Source organism: Homalodisca vitripennis, chromosome X (assembly GCF_021130785.1).
Source record: "Homalodisca vitripennis isolate AUS2020 chromosome X, UT_GWSS_2.1, whole genome shotgun sequence".
NCBI classification, from domain to species: Eukaryota; Metazoa; Arthropoda; class Insecta; order Hemiptera; family Cicadellidae; genus Homalodisca; species Homalodisca vitripennis.
In genome coordinates this window covers 38215034-38234210 of record NC_060215.1, presented here as the reverse complement: position 1 = coordinate 38234210, position 19177 = coordinate 38215034, and the positions used below count along the sequence as shown (strand labels likewise).

The 19177-nt window shown below is 32.6% G+C and overlaps 1 protein-coding gene across 2 annotated transcripts; it reads right to left on the bottom strand.

Moving 5' to 3' along the window:
* Positions 1-3824: 3824 nt before the first annotated feature.
* LOC124368925 lies at positions 3825-16640 on the bottom strand. 2 transcript variants are annotated; one of them, XM_046826472.1, is made up of 2 exons: positions 16509-16640; positions 3825-6312 (listed from the first exon to the last, which is right to left on the bottom strand). In XM_046826472.1, exon 2 carries the CDS (start codon positions 6306-6308, stop codon positions 5040-5042), a length of 1269 nt encoding a protein of 422 aa, XP_046682428.1. In that variant the 5' UTR covers positions 6309-6312; positions 16509-16640; the 3' UTR covers positions 3825-5039. The 2 variants fall into 2 exon arrangements, with proteins under 2 accessions (XP_046682428.1, XP_046682426.1); XM_046826470.1 differs by lacking the exon at positions 16509-16640 and adding an exon at positions 8516-8677.
* Between the last annotated feature and the right edge of the window lie 2537 nt (positions 16641-19177).

Here is a 19177-nt window from a genome sequence, read left to right as displayed (position 1 = left end):
TTCAGAATCTTTTATTTTCCTGTCTATTCCTATAATCGATGTAGATTACTTTGTAATCATCAGGTTTCATTTAATATGCTTTTAAGCAATTAGCAAATTAAATATTAAAATATTACATGGTACAAGCCTCACTAAGGCTTTAAGTTTTGAAAATAAACAATATTTTTCAGTAAAGATTGAGATAGATCCTAGTTTGAGTACTTGTCTTAAGGTATGGAGTAGATACAATAAGGCCTGTATTTTATTTTTTAATCGTACTGGGTTTGAAAATATTTAATGCATAAAACGGACGTACATTTTGTGTTTGGTTAAAAGTACAATGATAGCATACAGCGTGTGTAAAACGCGACTCGAAACAAATTAAATCAAGATTGGAAATGATTATAAATGATGCAGAATCAGTATTTGTTAAAAGTTCATTATTGACTAACTAGATTGCAGATTTACGTGAACTTGACTAGCTTGTTGTGTTTCTTAACAATTGTGTAACAGCGCATTGGTGTGATATATTTGAGTACTTCGTTAGTTATTTTACAAGTTACGGTAAAAACATAACAAGGTGGATGAACTATTTTCATCTGGGGAAGAAAATGAGCGTCTTCTTTTATTTTCCAAACTTGAAAATAAACCACTACTAAATGTTTAATGTTAGATTGTCTCGTCTCTTTTCTTCTCTTCTCACATTGTACTCAAGAGATCTAAATATCCACATAAACAATCGTTTGCTGCCATGACACAGGTATACTATTACGTAATTACAAAGAGAAAAGTCTCTTCAACTGATTGAGAGTACAACAAGCCATATTAGACAACATTGATATTGGAGTACTATAATTCAAATGAGTGTTTACTCGTAAATAGATCTTTGTAATTGTATGAGAAAACAGTTTGGCTTCTTTAAGGTGGGTATAACAATTACCGTTAAGAAAAAGAAGATCATCAGTTGCACTAGTTTCGTTGGGACTCGAAATATGAATATTTAAACTTAGTTTAGAATACCAAATGATACGTTTTCAAAGGAAATGTTTTTTAGATACTTAAAACCAACTGTCAGACACATTAACAACATTAATTATACATCATTTTCCGCCAAGGAAATAAAAATAAAAAAAATAATGATTTTCAGGGCACTGTTTTCAGTCTCTTTATTACGATATCTAACGCTGATGAAGCTACTGTTTGGCGATTGGGTTCATGTTTTATAAAAAAATTATAATAAAAAAATGTATTCTTAATCAATCTACTTGTGGATAGATCAGATAACCCCAGAGTATATAATTTCCGGTTATCCAACTTTGTATTTCACAAATTGCTAGAATGTCCGAAATGTTCCTTAACCTTTCATTACTGTGTTTGACTACTACTACTATTTTGACTCCTACCAAACCTAGAATAACTAAGATGGGTTTCTTTCTTAAGGGGAATATTTATATCAAATCGAATGTGAAGTATGTTAAATACTAAATTATATTCATATAACATGACAGTTGGTTCTGCTCTCTTACCATTACTTTTTGCAAAATGAAAAATCAACAGTAGCATGTGTTCCTTTTATATATTTATCTATTGATCTAGTTTCTTAAAAAAACACACACACACACACACACACACACACACACATCCTAAAACATCTGGTTACGGCTACTTCTCTTAACTAGTTTAGTACAGAATCATCTTCTATGTTATTTCATCACTTTCACTACTTTCAAACCGGTGTCAGGCCACAAAAATGGTTGTAAAAGTGATTTATAATCTGAGGGAAAAATGATTCGTCGATAGGCATTTCATCCTTACTCTTCACAAAATTCCACCCATGTTTATATATTTTGTGGGAATTTATACTTCTGTAAACCTTTAAATAAATGTAACCCTGTTCCGAACTGTTAACCTCTGGTTCTTATTTGTTACTATCAATCTTTTGGTCAAATATGCATATGTCTGAGGAAAAAATTGTTTAATATCTTATCATTATATATTATAATTAGCGAATTCCCATCAAATTTCTAAATAAAAGTAAATAGTATGCTATGGAGAATGCATTCACATGATGAGTTGGAGGTGGAGTATTGTTTGACCCTTGGAAGGAAGACCGTTGGCTATTAGTGATCATGTATATTTAAGTTAAAACATTTAAAATTTGGTTTAATAAAATTAAAATAATTACAAAAAGGGGAAACAATTAAAAACAATTGTCACATTGTACTATTTTTCGCTATTAAACAGGTTTAGTATAGGAATCATGAGGCGAGGAATAATGAAAGTACAGTCAAAATCAGTAAGGATGTATTTTCACTGTCAACATACATTAAAATAACCAAAGATACCTAAAAGCAAGAAGTCGTACAGGAAATAATGATATCGCCGTTCCAAACAGGTCCGTATTCAGTCCCACCGGAATACAAAATCCGGGGGATAAGAATGCTCTGCCACAAAGTGTGACGTGGATCTACCAATATTGACTGAAAGTTAGTAAGTTTCTCACGAATTTCATCTCATAAGCCCTCATAACCATAAACCCTAGTTAAATTAATGTAAATATATTTAATATTTTCTAACTACTACTTTATTATTGACTTATTGTAGTATCTAAATGGTTACATAATACTATATAATAATTATTGATGACAATTAGTTAATATTAAGTGAAAAGAGTCTATATGAAAATTCTAAGTTTTAATTAACATAATTTAACAAAATTGATTATTACTCATGCTTTTTGGTTAGTAACGACACATAAACTAAAATATCTCAACACAGTTACTCAAGGAACACATGTAACCTTGTTATAACTTATCATAAGACATTGTAATGTAGTTACAGAACTCTTTATTTTTTTCTAAAATGTAAACAATTATAAACCAAACATAACTGAGTTCACATTTATTCATACGATTACGATTGAATTAATAATTTAAAAGAAATACAGCTAAAGAAAAATAATTAAATTTATAAAGTACACTCATTACACACAAATAAATGAAATTTGAAATGTGAACATTAATTCATCTACGAACGAGCTGAGAGAATTAATATTAAGGATTATATTAAGAATTAGTATTAAGGTTTCACATGTTTATTTCTCAAAAGCTGTGTCTTACAGACATTTTTACAATCATCTATTTGATTTTTAAGGGATGAATTTGAATTGAATTACTGATAGCGTAAAATGGAATGAATAATCCACAGTTTTCGCCTTATGGCAACCATTGCGTGGGTCTTTAATTGCATGTAGAATGCAGAACTCATACTGTCAGACAAAAAATTCCAAAATTGTAAAGGATTAAAGATTTTTATTTAGTCCTTTTATTCAATGCCGATTTAGATATAAGATAAAATCTATAAATAAACAAAATTGAACCATTTTTAAATACCTCATTGAGCAGCTCCCACCAAAATAGTCCAAAGACATTTGAGGCGGAGTTGCCATGACGCTGCTGACCTCCAGCTCTATCCGCTGTTACATAAGGCCATACACTGTTTGTTTGTTTTATGTGTTGTCTGTAAAACAGATGAATGAAATCAAATTTCTATATTTTTTACGGTAACAGCTGATAGTGTTGAGGCGGGCCAGTAATTTTCCATCCACGTAAAACTGGTAACAGCGGATTCGGTTCGTAGAGGGGGCTGCTCTAGTTTATATTTTGTTATATTTATAGTTTATAAACTAAGTCGTTCTACAGCTGTACAATACACATGTTACTATATACTGATGGCGAGAGAAAAGAAGAGACCTGGATTCTGGCCTATCTGAAATTTGCAGGCGCTACTACTAGTATGTTGCCGCGCCTTGTTTCGTAATTCCATTATTGTGTCACTGTTCCATTGCTAGGATAAACAATACGCATGGTTGGCTGTGGGGCGAAGCGCCTGAAATTACAGCGCGGCAACACACTAGTACACAGCTGTGCGCCGGCACGGGCCAGGTCTCTTCTTTTCTCTCGCCATCAGTACTGCTATTCTAATTAGTTAGTATCACAATAGGTGTGCATAACTTACAATAAATAAAAAAATGCATATTCATTGCAAAATGAATTTGAACGTACGTTTATCAAACAGTTAAGACATTTTAAAGTATTATGTACAACTAAAAAATTCACATATTATTTACAGAAAATGTTTTTTTTATGCATACTATTTAAATTTATATGTCAGGCCCTGTCAAGTTGTAAAGAAGCTCTGGGGGAAAAGAACATAATGAGTATTCATATTTTTCCACCCATGGTGGATTATCAAACCTCAAATCATCAACTCCATCAGACCTAAAGTGGAGTTGAAGCGTAATAAAAACTCGATTCAGACATTATCGTTTAACTGATACGTGAGATATGAAATTTTGTCATTTATATTTAAAAATTGAGTAAAAATCATAATATCTAGCGTAAATATAATGAAGGGTTTCATAAAACACCATTATAAGACTTGCCAAACATCAAGTGCACTTTTATGCTTAATTACATCTCAAATCAAAAATTACTCCCGGTGTTTGCGCAAAACCATCTTGAAGTTGGATTAAGATAGGGCTTTACTGCTGATGCCGTATTTAACCAATGGTGTCTTAAGCATAAGGAAGACGGAGGGCAGTTGATGAAAAAGGTACAGCGATACCATCTTGTGGGCAACAGTTGACTGAGGGCAGATAGTTGAGCAAAGTTATGCTCACTGTAATGTCATCTTGAGTATATGAAAGTAGTGTAGTTCCAAATAATGTTATACATGTTTAATGATGCTTCAAGATTACAGATATGTGGCTTTCGTAGTAATGCCTGGGATGGGACGTCAATAAAAGTTTTCTAGCCCGGTGATAGACCTAACAAAGTAGGTCAAGATTAGATAAAACATCTTCCTTTGGCATAAATGTAGTGTTTGAATAGCTAATTATAGGAACGTTACTTACATACACACATCTATTAACTATGATAGTTAAAAAAGTACATACAGTAAAATGGAAGAGAGTTAGTGCATAAGGTAAAATCGAGAAGGTAATATTACATAAAATACATAATACCAAAGATTTCAAGTCGTACAACATTACTATAATCTTACTTTCTAGATTTCATCTCCCTAATTCTTTCCGACATATAATCATAAACACCATGATCTTTATAAGCACTAAAAATCTGTGGAAAATTAATATCAAAATACGTGCCCGTGTAAACTTCTTTGTAGAACAAACTGTCTTTAACAGTGTCAAGCGAAAATTTTACAGTTACGTATTCTTTTACGTTCAGCATGGTATCAGCCAAAGTCATGGGCAAACCGCACATGTGGAATAAAACAATCGGGCTCAGGAAAGTTATTTCTGCTTCTAACTCTTCCATGGACAATCGTTCAGGACAACCCAATGCTGTGAGATTTCCATTGAGTGAATCACAATAGATTTTGTATAGATCATTCAATCTATTTTGACGGACTTCCAGATTGGCTGACGTTGATAAGAAGGTAACGAATTCAACGAGTGGAGACTTCAGCTTTGCGCTCTGGAAATCTATAATTTTTATCTGTACAGGTCTACCTGAACTGTTGTATTTAAACATCATGTTTGTGCACCAAGGATCGGCTTGTGTCAGTGCTTTAATCGGTTTTGAAGTGGAAACATCCAACATTTCTTTAAAAATAGTCCAAAATACATCATTCTCACTGGCTTCTTTGATAATGTCAAACTGCTTTTTGTACTCTGGTTTGTCTTCCAAATAAGCTGCCATGCAGATGAGACTGTTAGGCATCATCACTTTCTGTATCTCACCTAGTATTGGCTTATTTGTTCCAAAACTTTCGATCAAATCTGGATTAGTTTTATAAATAGCAATCGAAAGCGCGTGGAGCTTGGAGGAAGCCTCTGCGAAAAGTTTGCAGTGGTCGAAGTCGAGCAGTTTGCGCCGATCAATCATCTCAAACCCTGACGCGTTCAGGTCCTCCAATACCACACATAGTGGGTTTGGGGATTTATAAAGTTTGGGCACTAAATCGTGTTTGCTCAGTTTGTACGATTGAGAGATAAACTCACTGTAATACTTCGCCTCATTCTTATACTGTTCGTCGCGGGAATCATCGAACACTTCAGCTATGATCGAATTCTTGGACAGGGGTGCTTTTAATATTAACGAAACAGAGCTTTCAGTAGAATCGTCGGATACCTTGTACCGTACGTTAGCTCTAATTATATAACTGCCGTAATTGTTGCCAGGAGCGACGGCGGGCTCGAGTTGATAGTTTTTTATAGTTATTCCCCTAAAGTTCTCCTTGTCAGACTCAAGGCAGGACTTGAGAAAATCACCAGTCAACCACTCAGGAAAATTCGATGTTGCCATTTCCCTGAAACAGAACATATTTTGTCAACGCGAAAATTACGAGACAACAATTGCTTCTAAGTTTCCCATTAAAAACTTTAAATACACCTAACTCATTGCATATATGGTAATTTATCTTTCAGTAGAGGTATATTTTCTGACACCCTGATATGGAATAATAAGATATATCTCGTATTAAAAAGAATGAATCGGGAAATCTTCATTGTAGTATTTTTAGTTTTCTGTTCTAAGTAGTTTTAATGTTCCTGATTAAAGTAGTTTTTTTCTAGTTAGAATATTAGTTTGAGAGCTAGAATTAATGCAGCAAAATAAACATATACTTGCTTACACGTAAGTTAAGTTACAGTATGGTTTATTATATTGCTTGATTGACACAGTTATAAAGAACAATTAAGTCTATAAATAGTATTTAGAACAAAACAGAATACTGAAATTTATTTTGTAAATACAACATTAATCTGTAACTAGCAATCAATATTCGGTTACTTAAAAAATGTTACTAGGTCTAAGCCATGTTAATAGAGTATGTTATTTACTTTTATGTCTTAATAAATGCAATGCTTTCATAAAACACGCAAGCTGAATAAAAATATTGTTGAAACATCACTTGCCTGCAACAATATGTCAAAGTGATTGATATCTACCTTTTTGATATTGCTGAAGTGGACATTTATAAGCCATAAGCCATAATATTAATTACTGTGTAATCGTGTCAGTACTTTTTCGTGTAGTACCTTAAGTACATAATTGTCCTAAAAATGGAAACAGTACTGCCCTCTTTACTTAAATTTATTCTATAATAAAAATGCTATCGGAAACAGTTGTGATTCTATTATGTACTGGTTATCGTATTTAATCTGAATAACCAATAATTTCAAGCGTTTTATTAAATAATTTTTCAATCTTGCTATAATGAAGAACTTATACTGCACCGAGTTAAAATATATTTTAAGTTGAAATGAGAAGTCACTTTGTTAGGTTGTATAAAACCGTAAAAACACCAAAATGTAAACATCAATAAAAATAATTACGTATGATTAAAAAACAGTAGGTGAAATTAAAAGTTGGCAAAACGTGTGTATTAAAAAAACAACAGTGCGTAAGGGTTTGTCGATATAAAACTTTAATAAATTAAAAAGACAAACTGTTGCGATCACGTTACATACAAATTTAGAAATAGGTCTCGCCTACTTGTCAAAACTTTGCTAAACTAAAACAACACTTACACCAGTTACTGAAATGAAACGGTTAATTTTTGTCCACAACATATAAAGAAAATAATTGAATATGGCTTAAGTAAAGTCATAGATAGATCTTTCGCTATGGTTTATTTAATACATTGCAACGGACAACCATTATATTTATTGCAGTATAGTAATTCAGGCACGCGAATGGCTAAGGAGCAACATATTGATAATAGAGAACAAATATGTGGTTTATACGAAATAGTGAGGATAAAAATAGTAATAGACATAACAATAAATATATTAAACTAAATAACCGTATCATCTGTATATAATTATTAATCACACACCAAGAGTGAAACAGCACAGCAGAAATAACTGTTATATACATGTAGCTAATACTAGATAACTTAAAACCTCTAAGTTTTATGTAATAGTAGTTAATTCAAAATCATTAACAAATGGTAAAAAAATAATAACTACAGCAAAACCTAAAAATATTTAGATAATAAAAGTACAAATTAATGCACGAAGAGAAAATTAAAATGAGGTTTGTAAATTAAAGATACTAAATTATACTTATAAAAATAAACCGTAAGTTTTTTACAGTATGCACATAAATAATATTTTCAAGGAGTTGTATGTGTTTATCATCACATTTATGAAATAAAGAATATTTCACTAAGAGAATATTACATGAAATATATATATATATATATATATATATATATATATGTGTGTGTGTGTGTGTGTGTGTATCAAAAGTACTTTCATAGAAATAGTGAGCAAATCTCATATTCTTACTTCAAACTTGGTATTATTGAACATAATTATGACATGCTCCTAAGTTCTAAATTGATGCCTACAAATATTCTTGGAACTATAAAAATATAATTTATTGTTTCTAATGTTAAAAAAATCTTAATGGAATGTGACTAAAACTATTATATATTCATATCACAAATAAAAACATTAATCCGATTGAGAATCAATTGCACCATTTTTACGTTTATTTATTCTTACCTCTGGTTGTTATGCTTAGTATGAAAATAACTGACGGATAAAAATTAAATTTACTAATTTCAAATTACAACAAAATTTGAGAACTTCAACACAACACGACTTTTTATAATTCAAATAATAAAGACAACTAGACGCTGTCGCTATATATGTGTCAAGTGGCGTAGATAGGCTGTCAGCTGTTAGTATGGCCTAGAGCTGTTTGTTACACAATCTCTACGTCATAGAGATAAGTGACTACTGAACAACCTTGGTCATGATGTTGCAATTTTTGGTGTACCTCGCTGTGAATAACAGTCATCATTCTTTCTCACGATATGACATCCATTCAGACGAACAAAAATGCAAGGACGCTTTATAATGATGGTCTTTCATTTAAAGGCACAATCATTTTTGTTAATTGCACAATTATGTCCTGATCAATGTTTAATGAATCCTGCAGAATTTTATCAAAATCAAATAAGATGTACTTTTTTCTAATGGTACAAAAGTAGTTGTATCCAAATCGAAATCTTTTATAAATACCTCGAACATGTATTTTAGGAGAAGAAATCCCAGAGTAAAAAGCTCCGAGTTCATTCAATAATATCGATAAGAAATGAATCAGATATTTCCCAGTGCCACATTATACTAAAAGGGCCGCAAATACCATATGGGATTTTTTGAACCTGCTTAAAAATATGAAATTTTGTTTTTCAAAGTAAGACATACAGATCTAGAGGTTTTCATAGCACAATGAATTTTGAATTCCTCGTTGAGATAATTTCAGATCTGCACAAGGCGAGAGGATCCGTACGAAATACACGAATTCAGAATAAACCTGACAAAGTAGCAGAATTCACAATATTATTTAGTTTACAATATGCCAATATGTATTGTTAAATTTACAATACCAAGTGCCAAAGAATACCGTAAGAGGTAATTTGCTTACCTTTAAAGTCTGAGCCTGCACTTTTGTGCTTTGTGATGTGTGTAAAAGTTTGTCAGACAATTCCTCATATGACGTCTTTTTAGGTCTCAGTATCTTAGTTATATATTGTGATTTATGTTTTTTTATTTGTAGTGGATATATCACCCACATAATAATTTGTATTTCAATGTACAAGGTATCAGCTCATTTCTGCCAAAACATTCTGAATATAACTAATATATAATAAACATGTTGATAAAAATTTTACCTGTTGAGCTTAAAATATTTTAACCTTTTGCTAGTGAGCACCTTAATTATGTAATTGGACTTTTGGTGGTTTTGAAAAACAAGGATAACATTATTGAATAAAATACAATTTAAAAATTATCACTCAAGGAGAGGTTATTTACACTTAAATTTAAATATGAAATTGTTTCAATTTTTTAACCAGATCCAAAGAAAACTTCTGGAGATAAGGAGAGGTCCTTCTGTTATGAACTATACAGGGATATGTAGTTTTTTAATCAATTAAGACTTAAGACAATTATTGATATAATTATATATGACCCAAGAGAAAAATATCTCCCAGAAGGGTTCATTTCTGGCTGGCTCATACCTTCCAGTTGAACCTACTCTGGTTACAGCAAAAAAGTACCTTCCAAGGTGACGATATGACTGAGACATATGGCTCACTATCCCTCCTCAAGGGATCTCGACAGAAAGCAGCCCCTACCTACAATCTTACCCATCATGTCACACCGGGAACCAGTGCCAAGTTCCTTTAGAGCTAAGTGCAATAAGAGGTTTACCAGCTTCTTGAAAAAAGTGAAAAAGAAGCAAATTTTAAATGAAAAGTTTTTCTTGTTTTTTGTTGTTGTTCTGTTAGGACAAGAAGCTTAGAAAATTGCACCTATAAGGATCTTTGCGCTGTTTCCGGAGTGACAGGACTTTTTGGATGGGTAAGGTTAGGAGTAGGGGTTGCCTCCTGTCGAGATTCTCGAGGACAAGTTTAGGACACTAATCTCAAATCATCTCCCCTAGGACGAATGAGAAGCCAGCTCTGAACTGGCCTCTCCGGTCAAAGCAGGCAGGGGGTGGCACACTCCTATGTCTAGGCTGGCAAGAACCTTTGGCTCTTAGGGAGCGAACCCCACCAACTCCAACAGTCATCATCCGCAGTAGGCTAGACCTATCGAGTTGCCCTTGCGCCCCAGAATCTCGACATTTGCGGTTAGTGATATGCCGCTCCTGGACACCCATAACGTTGCCCAGATTTAAGTCACACATCGGTTTTTGCTGTACCCACCGTGGGTTCAAATGGAAGGTATTAACCAGCCAGAAGTGAACTCTCCTGGGGAAAAATGAAACGTTACATAAAAATGATATTCCCTTTTATTAATTAAATTAAACTTCATCCGTCTCAATAAAATACAACTTTAAAAAGTGATATCACAATATTCAACAGGTTTTTGTAGTCCTGTTTTTAAAAATGGTACTACTTAAAATGCTAAAACTTCCTCATAGGGTGCTCAGACACATTTAAATATCTTCTTGTTTTCAGGGAAGGCACCTTATCTGTGACTAAAAACAAGTAAAGAATTAACACACGTAACGCAATGTTGCGCAATAATGTTACTTCTATGTTTATTCAGTGGCTCTACAGAGTATATAAATATTAAGAGTGAGCGATGTTATTTTATACGTTTAATAAATGTACATAACTGTACATCCCAGATACATCACAGATAAATAGTTATCTCACAGACTATAACGCGAGTTAATTTAATTCGCAGAAACGTACCGATCCACTGAAGTACACTACTAAGAATTATAGCAGAACGCGGAAACTTTACACAGTCTTACGAGTAATCCATGGACAGAACAATATAAAACTTCATGTGTCATTAGTTCTTAGCGGAATAAATCAGTGAAATTTATTATCTACTGCCACGTAATTTATGTTATCCACAAATAAAACTTCATAGCTATTATATAAAAACTACTTTTAGTAGCGTGGTTAAGCCTAAAATGATAATACAAAAGTTTGAAATCTATTGTGTAGTTTTTACTAAAGTATGAAGAGTATTATTGTACATAATTAATCTCAGAAAAAGAATGATAACGGCTTATTATAATTTGAAACCATTTTTTCCAATTTTTGGAATTTAATTTGATCTATCAGCCAAGTATGACCATGCTGTAAAAAAATAAAACCTCCTATACAAGTGTAAATTTCTACTGATACATGTTGTTTGCGAATGATTTGCATTTCAGAATGCAAACTATAACAAATCCAACATTTATTTCTCTAAAATTGGTATAAATACAAAATTGGGAGTAGATCTTTCTTATTTCAAATATGAAATTGTGAATTTCTTATTTAACTTACCTAAACATAAAAACAACAGCGAACATTTTGGTTGTCTTTATTATAAAATTTGCTTCATTTCGTCGTATTATGCAGTAAAATAAGAAACTTTTATTTTATTTCTAATTTCGGAACGAGAAAAAAAGATTGGTTACATAATTAAAAACCGTGATTGACCCATACATGTTTTATTGATTACAGTCCATACAGCCCTACCTAATAACTAAACATATCTAACCAAAGCCTATTCTATAAAACCTCTAAAGTTCCCCGTCTAAAAGGGTTTTCTTACAGTTTATTTCTCGCCTCGTTGACATCGTCCATGTCGTTTTATTTTCTACTGCCACGTAATTTATGTTATCCACAAATAAAACTTCATAGTTATTATAAAACACTACTGATAATACAAAAGTTGACATCTATTGTATCTTTCTTTTACTAAAGTCTGAAGAGTATTATTGTACATTATTAGTCTCATAAAAACAATCATAACGGTTTATTATCATGTGAGAAGAAATCTTTCCAATTTTTGGAACCTAATCTGAGCTATCAGCCTAACATGACCATGCTATAAAAAAATGAAACCTCCTATATAAATATACAATTTTACGGATAAATGTTATTTGCGAATGATTTGCGATTCAGACGTGAACTATACCAAATCCAACATTTAGTTCTCCAAAATTGGTATAAATACAAAATTATGAGCAGATCTTTAAAATAAGACTTTCTTATTTAACTTACCTAAACAGAAAAACAACAGCGAACATGTTTGTTGTCTTTATTATAAAAGTTTCTTCCTTTCGTCTTATTAAGCAGCAAAACTGTACATTGTAGTAATTAATACAGTGATTATAATTAGTTTTTTCTATTTTAAAGACTAAATTTACAACAAAAGACAGCCCTTGGACATTTATGGCTCCTTCATATTCCCACATTTTTATGGAGAAAATAGAGTCAAATTTTTTCATAAACCAAAATTATAAGCTTATACTAGATTCTTACATAATTGATTACGTAAATCTAAGGATTATCCCTTTCATTAGGCAACATATTTTAAAGGAGTGGGTATAAGAAAAATGATGGTGAGCGTTCCATGTGAAATTTTAATTTTATTTATAATTTCGGAACGAGTAAAAAAGATTGGTTACGTAATTAAAAACCGTGATTGACCCATACATGTTTTATTGATTACAGTTCATACAGCCCTACCTAATAACTAAACATATCTAACCAAAGCCTATTCTATAAAACCTCTAAAGTTTCCCGTCTAATAACGGTTTTCTTACAGTTTCTTTCGCGCCTCGTTCACATCGTCCATGTCGTTGGATTTCAACATTCCCGGTATAGTTGGCTCTGTGTAGAAAAAATACGACTTTTCTATTCAAACCTTTACAGTTATTGTAAGCTTTAGTACTGACAAAAATGTGGTTAGCTTCATATTTAAATATATTAACTCAATGAAATACAACAAAGAGGATCTTTACTTTAAAGAGCATTTTTATCCATCCCTTTAGGACGAATTTGCTAGCCAAAGAGCGATGAAGTTTAAAGCCTACTTTCATTTACCTATGTCACACCTTTGATTGGCTCAGCCTAGAATAGAGTTTTTTATGCAATAATTAGGCTTTTAGTTTATTCTTCAGTTGCAATATTATTAATTTTAAGGCTGTTATAAAACGTTTTACATAAATGCTCTAACTTCGATACGAGGACTCAGGCTCTAAAATTGAGGTTAGTATGTTTAGTAACACAATTATAGCAGGATTACAGAGTTTATACAGGGCTAAAGATGGTGGGCTGGTGGTGTTTTACAGTAGGTGACTATACCGTACTCAACTACTTTTGAACATACTTTTATATGAAGCTTTTGAACATGTAATATTTGTGGAATACAATAAAAAAACTTTGCTTTGCAGACAAGACATCTATTAACTAACCAAATAATACTAACATTCCCAAAATTAATTATTTTAAATAAAATAGCATAAAATGACGTAATTAACATAAATGAAGTGTTTCGAGTTATAACTTTTAAAATCTGAATAAAATACGCGCAAATCAACTTCAGGAAAAAAGATAGAGGTTATGAAAATTTAAGCATATAAAGGAATTTTCAAGGAAATACTTAAATTATTTAGACACTTACATGCTACCCTAATAACAATTATTTTAAGATTCAGTTCCAAAGTAAATGATGTAATAAGAATAAAAGGGAATATTACTATAGAAACGTGTATTAAAAAGAGAAAAGGGAGTTTAATAAGGTTGAAAAAATGTATATCAGTTTACAGTTTTAGGAAGAAATAAAAAGGTTTTGATGATGGATCTTACTAGAAAAATATAAGTAAAGAGGAAAATGCAGGCGGGTTTGTAGACTACTTTGTATACAAATGATTAGAGACATTAAACATCACTGTATCATTGTATTCGGCGTCAAAGCTAACAAATCATACAATGAGATATGGTTTTTAAGAAGGGTAAGACGAACTACTACAAGTAAAACATACATGTTTTACACACCCAGAATCATAATAACCAGAGTCGCATATATACATGGCACCAATAAAATAATTAGTAATGTAATTACTACTAACAGCGTAGGGAATTAAGGAATAAAAATGACATATATTCAGTTTATAACATATTGCTGGGGCATTAATTAAACTAAAAACAGTATCAGAAGGGAAGGCTGTTTTTCCAAACGGCCTAAAGACATCTATTATGAAACCCTTTTTCAAGGAAAAGAATTTAAGACTGTTCAAGAATTATAGACCAAACGCGATACTTTCACCATAGGATACCAATATGGATCTGTGTGTACTGTATTATTAAAATGAACATTTATCTGGAAACCAAAATATGAAATGAATATTTATCAAAAAATCAAATATGAAATAAACATATGTCAGGAAATTAAATATTAAATAAACATATGAGAAAATCAAGTATTAAATGGGAATTTATAAAAAAATCAAATATTAAATGGACGTCGAGTCGGATCTGACAAGATGCACTAGAACGTTACATTGATAAGTGCAGATTTCATGTTTGTGGTTTGTGCGTTGTCTAAAAGATTTTGTACCATTGACATAATAAGGGACTAGTGAGGCTATATTTGAAGTGGTTTGAAAGTTACCTTGTCACAGTTTGGACCAGTATATATATATATATATATATATATATATATATATATATATATATACAATTCGTGTATATATATACATATATATGTATACATGCACGAATTATTAAAAGACTAAATAAATTGTCTATGGATAATTTTACTGATGGGACGACCTTATAAAAACCTTGAAAACTCTCAAAGAAGATTTCAGGATAGTTGTAAAAATTAATTTATATATGTCCAACCTCCTTTCAACTCCACGAGGAATTACAGGCCTTTAAAGTAGGAAGTTATGCATCTTTGTAATCATACTAACATAAAAACGGCTAAAAATAAAATGTACAACTTTTATTGTATGTACATGAGATATAGGATGTTTATGGGGTATTTCAGAGAGTGCCATGTTTTTAATGATTTATAACGGAAATTAAAAGTTTTATAAATTGACTTTATTATATTTTACTTCATTCTAGTAATCTTTTATATAAATAATGTTAAAAGTTTTTTTTTCTTAGGCTCTGATTATAAGATTATAAGTTATGCTTAAAATGCTTACAACCCCTCGTGGAATGATCAAAAAAATGGTTTTTTTTTTTCCGTTCTTTAGAATAAATAAGCAAGGACTAAAACCAAAGTTTGTTTTTTAATTTGCAAAACGTAACATCTGTAGAGTCACAAATAAGACAATTTAGCATGGTGTAATGGAGCTATGAATCATCTATGTAACAAATAATCTTCAGACAAGATGTCTCAAGGCACTATGTGTAAGAGAATGTTTAACAGATGTAAATCATGACCTAACTCATTCTGGTGGAAGTGTAGACTTTGATCTCTTGTCGGCCAAAGAACTATACAGGGTATTGCGCAATGACTGGAGTATTGCAGTACCCATATGATTCAATACTATACAGGGTATTGCGCAATGACTGGAGTATTGCAGTACCCATATGATTCAATAGTTTAAAATAAGAACAGATTCCATTTGGACGAATGTGCAAAAACGCTTTGTTTCCAATCTGGTTTTTAAAATCAATATTTTTCTTGTAATGATAAAATAAATATGTATTTTATTACTACAAAATTGGATACATTTTTTATCTTTACAACGATATTAAAAGAGTTGTACGATTTTTATTCAAACAAAATTAACGGGATCATTCAATGAAATCATACAAAACATAAAAATGGTGAGACATTTGTCTTATGCTAATTTCTTGTGATATAATTTAATTCCGTAATAATATAGATTATTGATTTTAAAGGGTTATCAACATTTTGCAAGGTAAAGATAATTTTCATTTTTGTATAAATTTGGCAAGTTTTAACTACTACAGAAAACGAAATGTAGTAATAATATTTCAAGCTACATTGTTTGGCAATTAAACATCAACAGCTGATTGCTTAAACAGCTGATTGCTTAAACAGCTGATGTTTATTGTCAAGTGCTTGTTATTTATTTTTTGAGTACCAACTAACTGTTATTGCCGCATCACGGCTAATCATTATCAACAGCTGATTGTTGAGCTATAAGAAGGCATCGAACTGACAAAACCAAATTTCAATATATGAGTTAGACAATATATTTACTCACGGAAGTTAGAAGAAAAGGTTACTGGTAACAAAAGCTCCAAATATTCACTGAAAACAGTTTTTGAAAGTAGGATTGACAGTAACAAATTACAGAAAAGGGCCGTAGACTACATAACTGTCAGGAGTCGACACAACATACATTCGGAGTGTTGGTTGTAAGTGCAGCCAACACAAAAGTAAAAGTTGAAATTCCCGCACACATTAGAGACAATAGCTATTTATCCCTGCCAGCTCCTTTTCTCACTACGCTTTAGTGATTCACGTGACATGTTCACGTCTTTGTTATAACTGTCTGTTAGTAAAAACGTGATAATGTTATAAAATGGAATATTAACATTTTACTGTGGTATATGTTAATGAAAGAATGGCTATACTCGTACTTGTTTTCTCATTTATGAGTTTTATATTTTTTTGTTCCTTTTTACACGTTTTGCATGTGTTATAATATCATTATTATTATCATATTTTTATTAGTATAAAATGTTAATATTTGAAATTCCAACACTCAATGCTCTAAACTTGTTAATTTGTGTTAATGTTTAAATTATTTTTTGTTCTTGGTATGTAATTTTTTGTAATGTACTTAAGAGATGTACCCACTTGTCCTGATAAGTTTTATGTCTCATGAAGTCAAAATTTGTTTTGAAAGGTTTTATATACTTAACAATGTAAATAAACTAAAAATTATAGAATGATAAAAGTAGCAATATGGACAAAAATATTAAATTTAAATTTACTGTTTTAGATATAAGTTTTCCCCGTCTAACATAATTAAGATAGCATTTTTATTATATTACAAATATTTGATCTTAAAATTACTTATTAGCTTTGCGATGGGGGTTTCAGCAATAGCAATACATCTATTCTTGGACCAAACATTAATGAGTCAAACCCCAGTAGTGTGAATACAAATGAAGTAGAAATGATTAAATGCAAAATATTGCTTACACTATACAGAACATTTAATATTAGTAATCTAAACCCAGTTTTGTACAGCCTCTTACCCAACTGCACTCCCAGGTTTAAGTCAAATAATTCCATATGTTTACGTCATAAATAGTAAAAATAATTTTTTGTATATTTGAAATTGATGGTATTTCTACCTTTATTGTCAAAGGAACATGAGTTCTAAAATCCTAGCTCCTATGCTAGTGTCATTTTTCAGACTCTTCTCTGAAGGTTTCTAGATTCCTTGGTCTGAAGCAATTGAATACGCAATACTATTGATATACGAATACACCTTTGTCCGCAATAGGGAATGGAGTAACCCTAAGCACTGCTGATTTATGCCTGTATAGATCACACACACACACACACACACACACACACACACACACACACAACACACACACACACACACACACACACACACACACACACACACACACACACACCCGACCCATGGGGTAGACCATATAAGGTGGTATTGAAAAAGGTGAAAACTCAGCCACAGTCCTCACCCACTTGCCCGGACTTGCTGGATAGGATTGTCACAAATCTTTTCCCACAACACCCGGAGCTTGAGATCGGTGACCTCAGCTCAGAGCATCCGTACCGCTGATATCATTAGAGGAGCTAAACATCGCGAGTGCAAGACTGGGAAACAAGAAGGATCCCGGACCTGACGGCATCCCAAATGTTGCCCTAAAAAGTGCGATAAAGCTGGCACCGAACATGTTTCTCCACATGTACAACAGATGCTTGGAAGAAGGCTACTTCCCAGACAAATGGAAGCTGCAGAGGCTGGTTCTTCTCTTAAAAGGAAAAAAGCCACCCTATGAACCATCGGCATACCGTCCTCTCTGCATGCTTGACTCGGCAGGCAAGGTCCTCGAACGGATCATGTATGCGAGAATAGAGGTGATGGCTGAGGGGCACCTATCGGACAGACAGTTTGGATTCCGCAAAGGAAGATCAACTGTTGATGCTATTAACCTGGTAGTCAACACAGCGAAGGAAGCCATTTCAGGAGATAGATGGAAAAACGGCAAGAAAAAATACTGCGCAGTAGTGACGCTGGACATGGAGAACGCGTTTAACTCTGCGAGGTGGGACCGAATCATGGAAACACTCGACCAGTTCGGCATCCCAAAGTACCTGCAAAAGTTAGTGGCAAGCTACTTTACAAACAGAATTCTGCAGTATGAGACAGATGATGGAATCAAGAGATACAGGATCACTGGAGGTGTCCCACAAGGCTCGGTATTGGGACCGCTTCTGTGGATCATTATGTACAACGGCCTACTTAGATTGAGGATACCAAGGATGGTAACGTCCGTCGCTTTTGCAGATGATGTCGCCCTCGTAATTGTGGGAAAATATCTGGAGGATATCAAAAACCTATTCAAGGTGGTATTTGGTAAGTACGCCGTCTGGATGAATGAACAAGGACTCAAGATGGCCAAGCACAAGACAGAGATAGTGCTCATAACAAGCAGGAAAGAGCTCGAAACGATCACGCTGCAAGTTGGTGAGCACGAGATCGAGTCAAAACCATCCATCCGTTACCTCGGGGTGATGATCGATGCATGCCTCAACTTCAAATACCAAGTTGAGCATGCAAGCACTAAAGCAGCAGCTGTCGGAGGGGCATTATCCCGTCTCATGCCAAACGTAGGTGGGCCAAAACCGAGACGACGAGCCCTGCTAGCGTCAGTAGTTACATCGATA

Excerpts from the sequence above, each read along its gene's own strand:
- LOC124368925 (XM_046826472.1), bottom strand. The coding sequence starts at position 6,308 with ATGGCAACATCGAATTTTCCTGAGTGGTTGACTGGTGATTTTCTCAAG.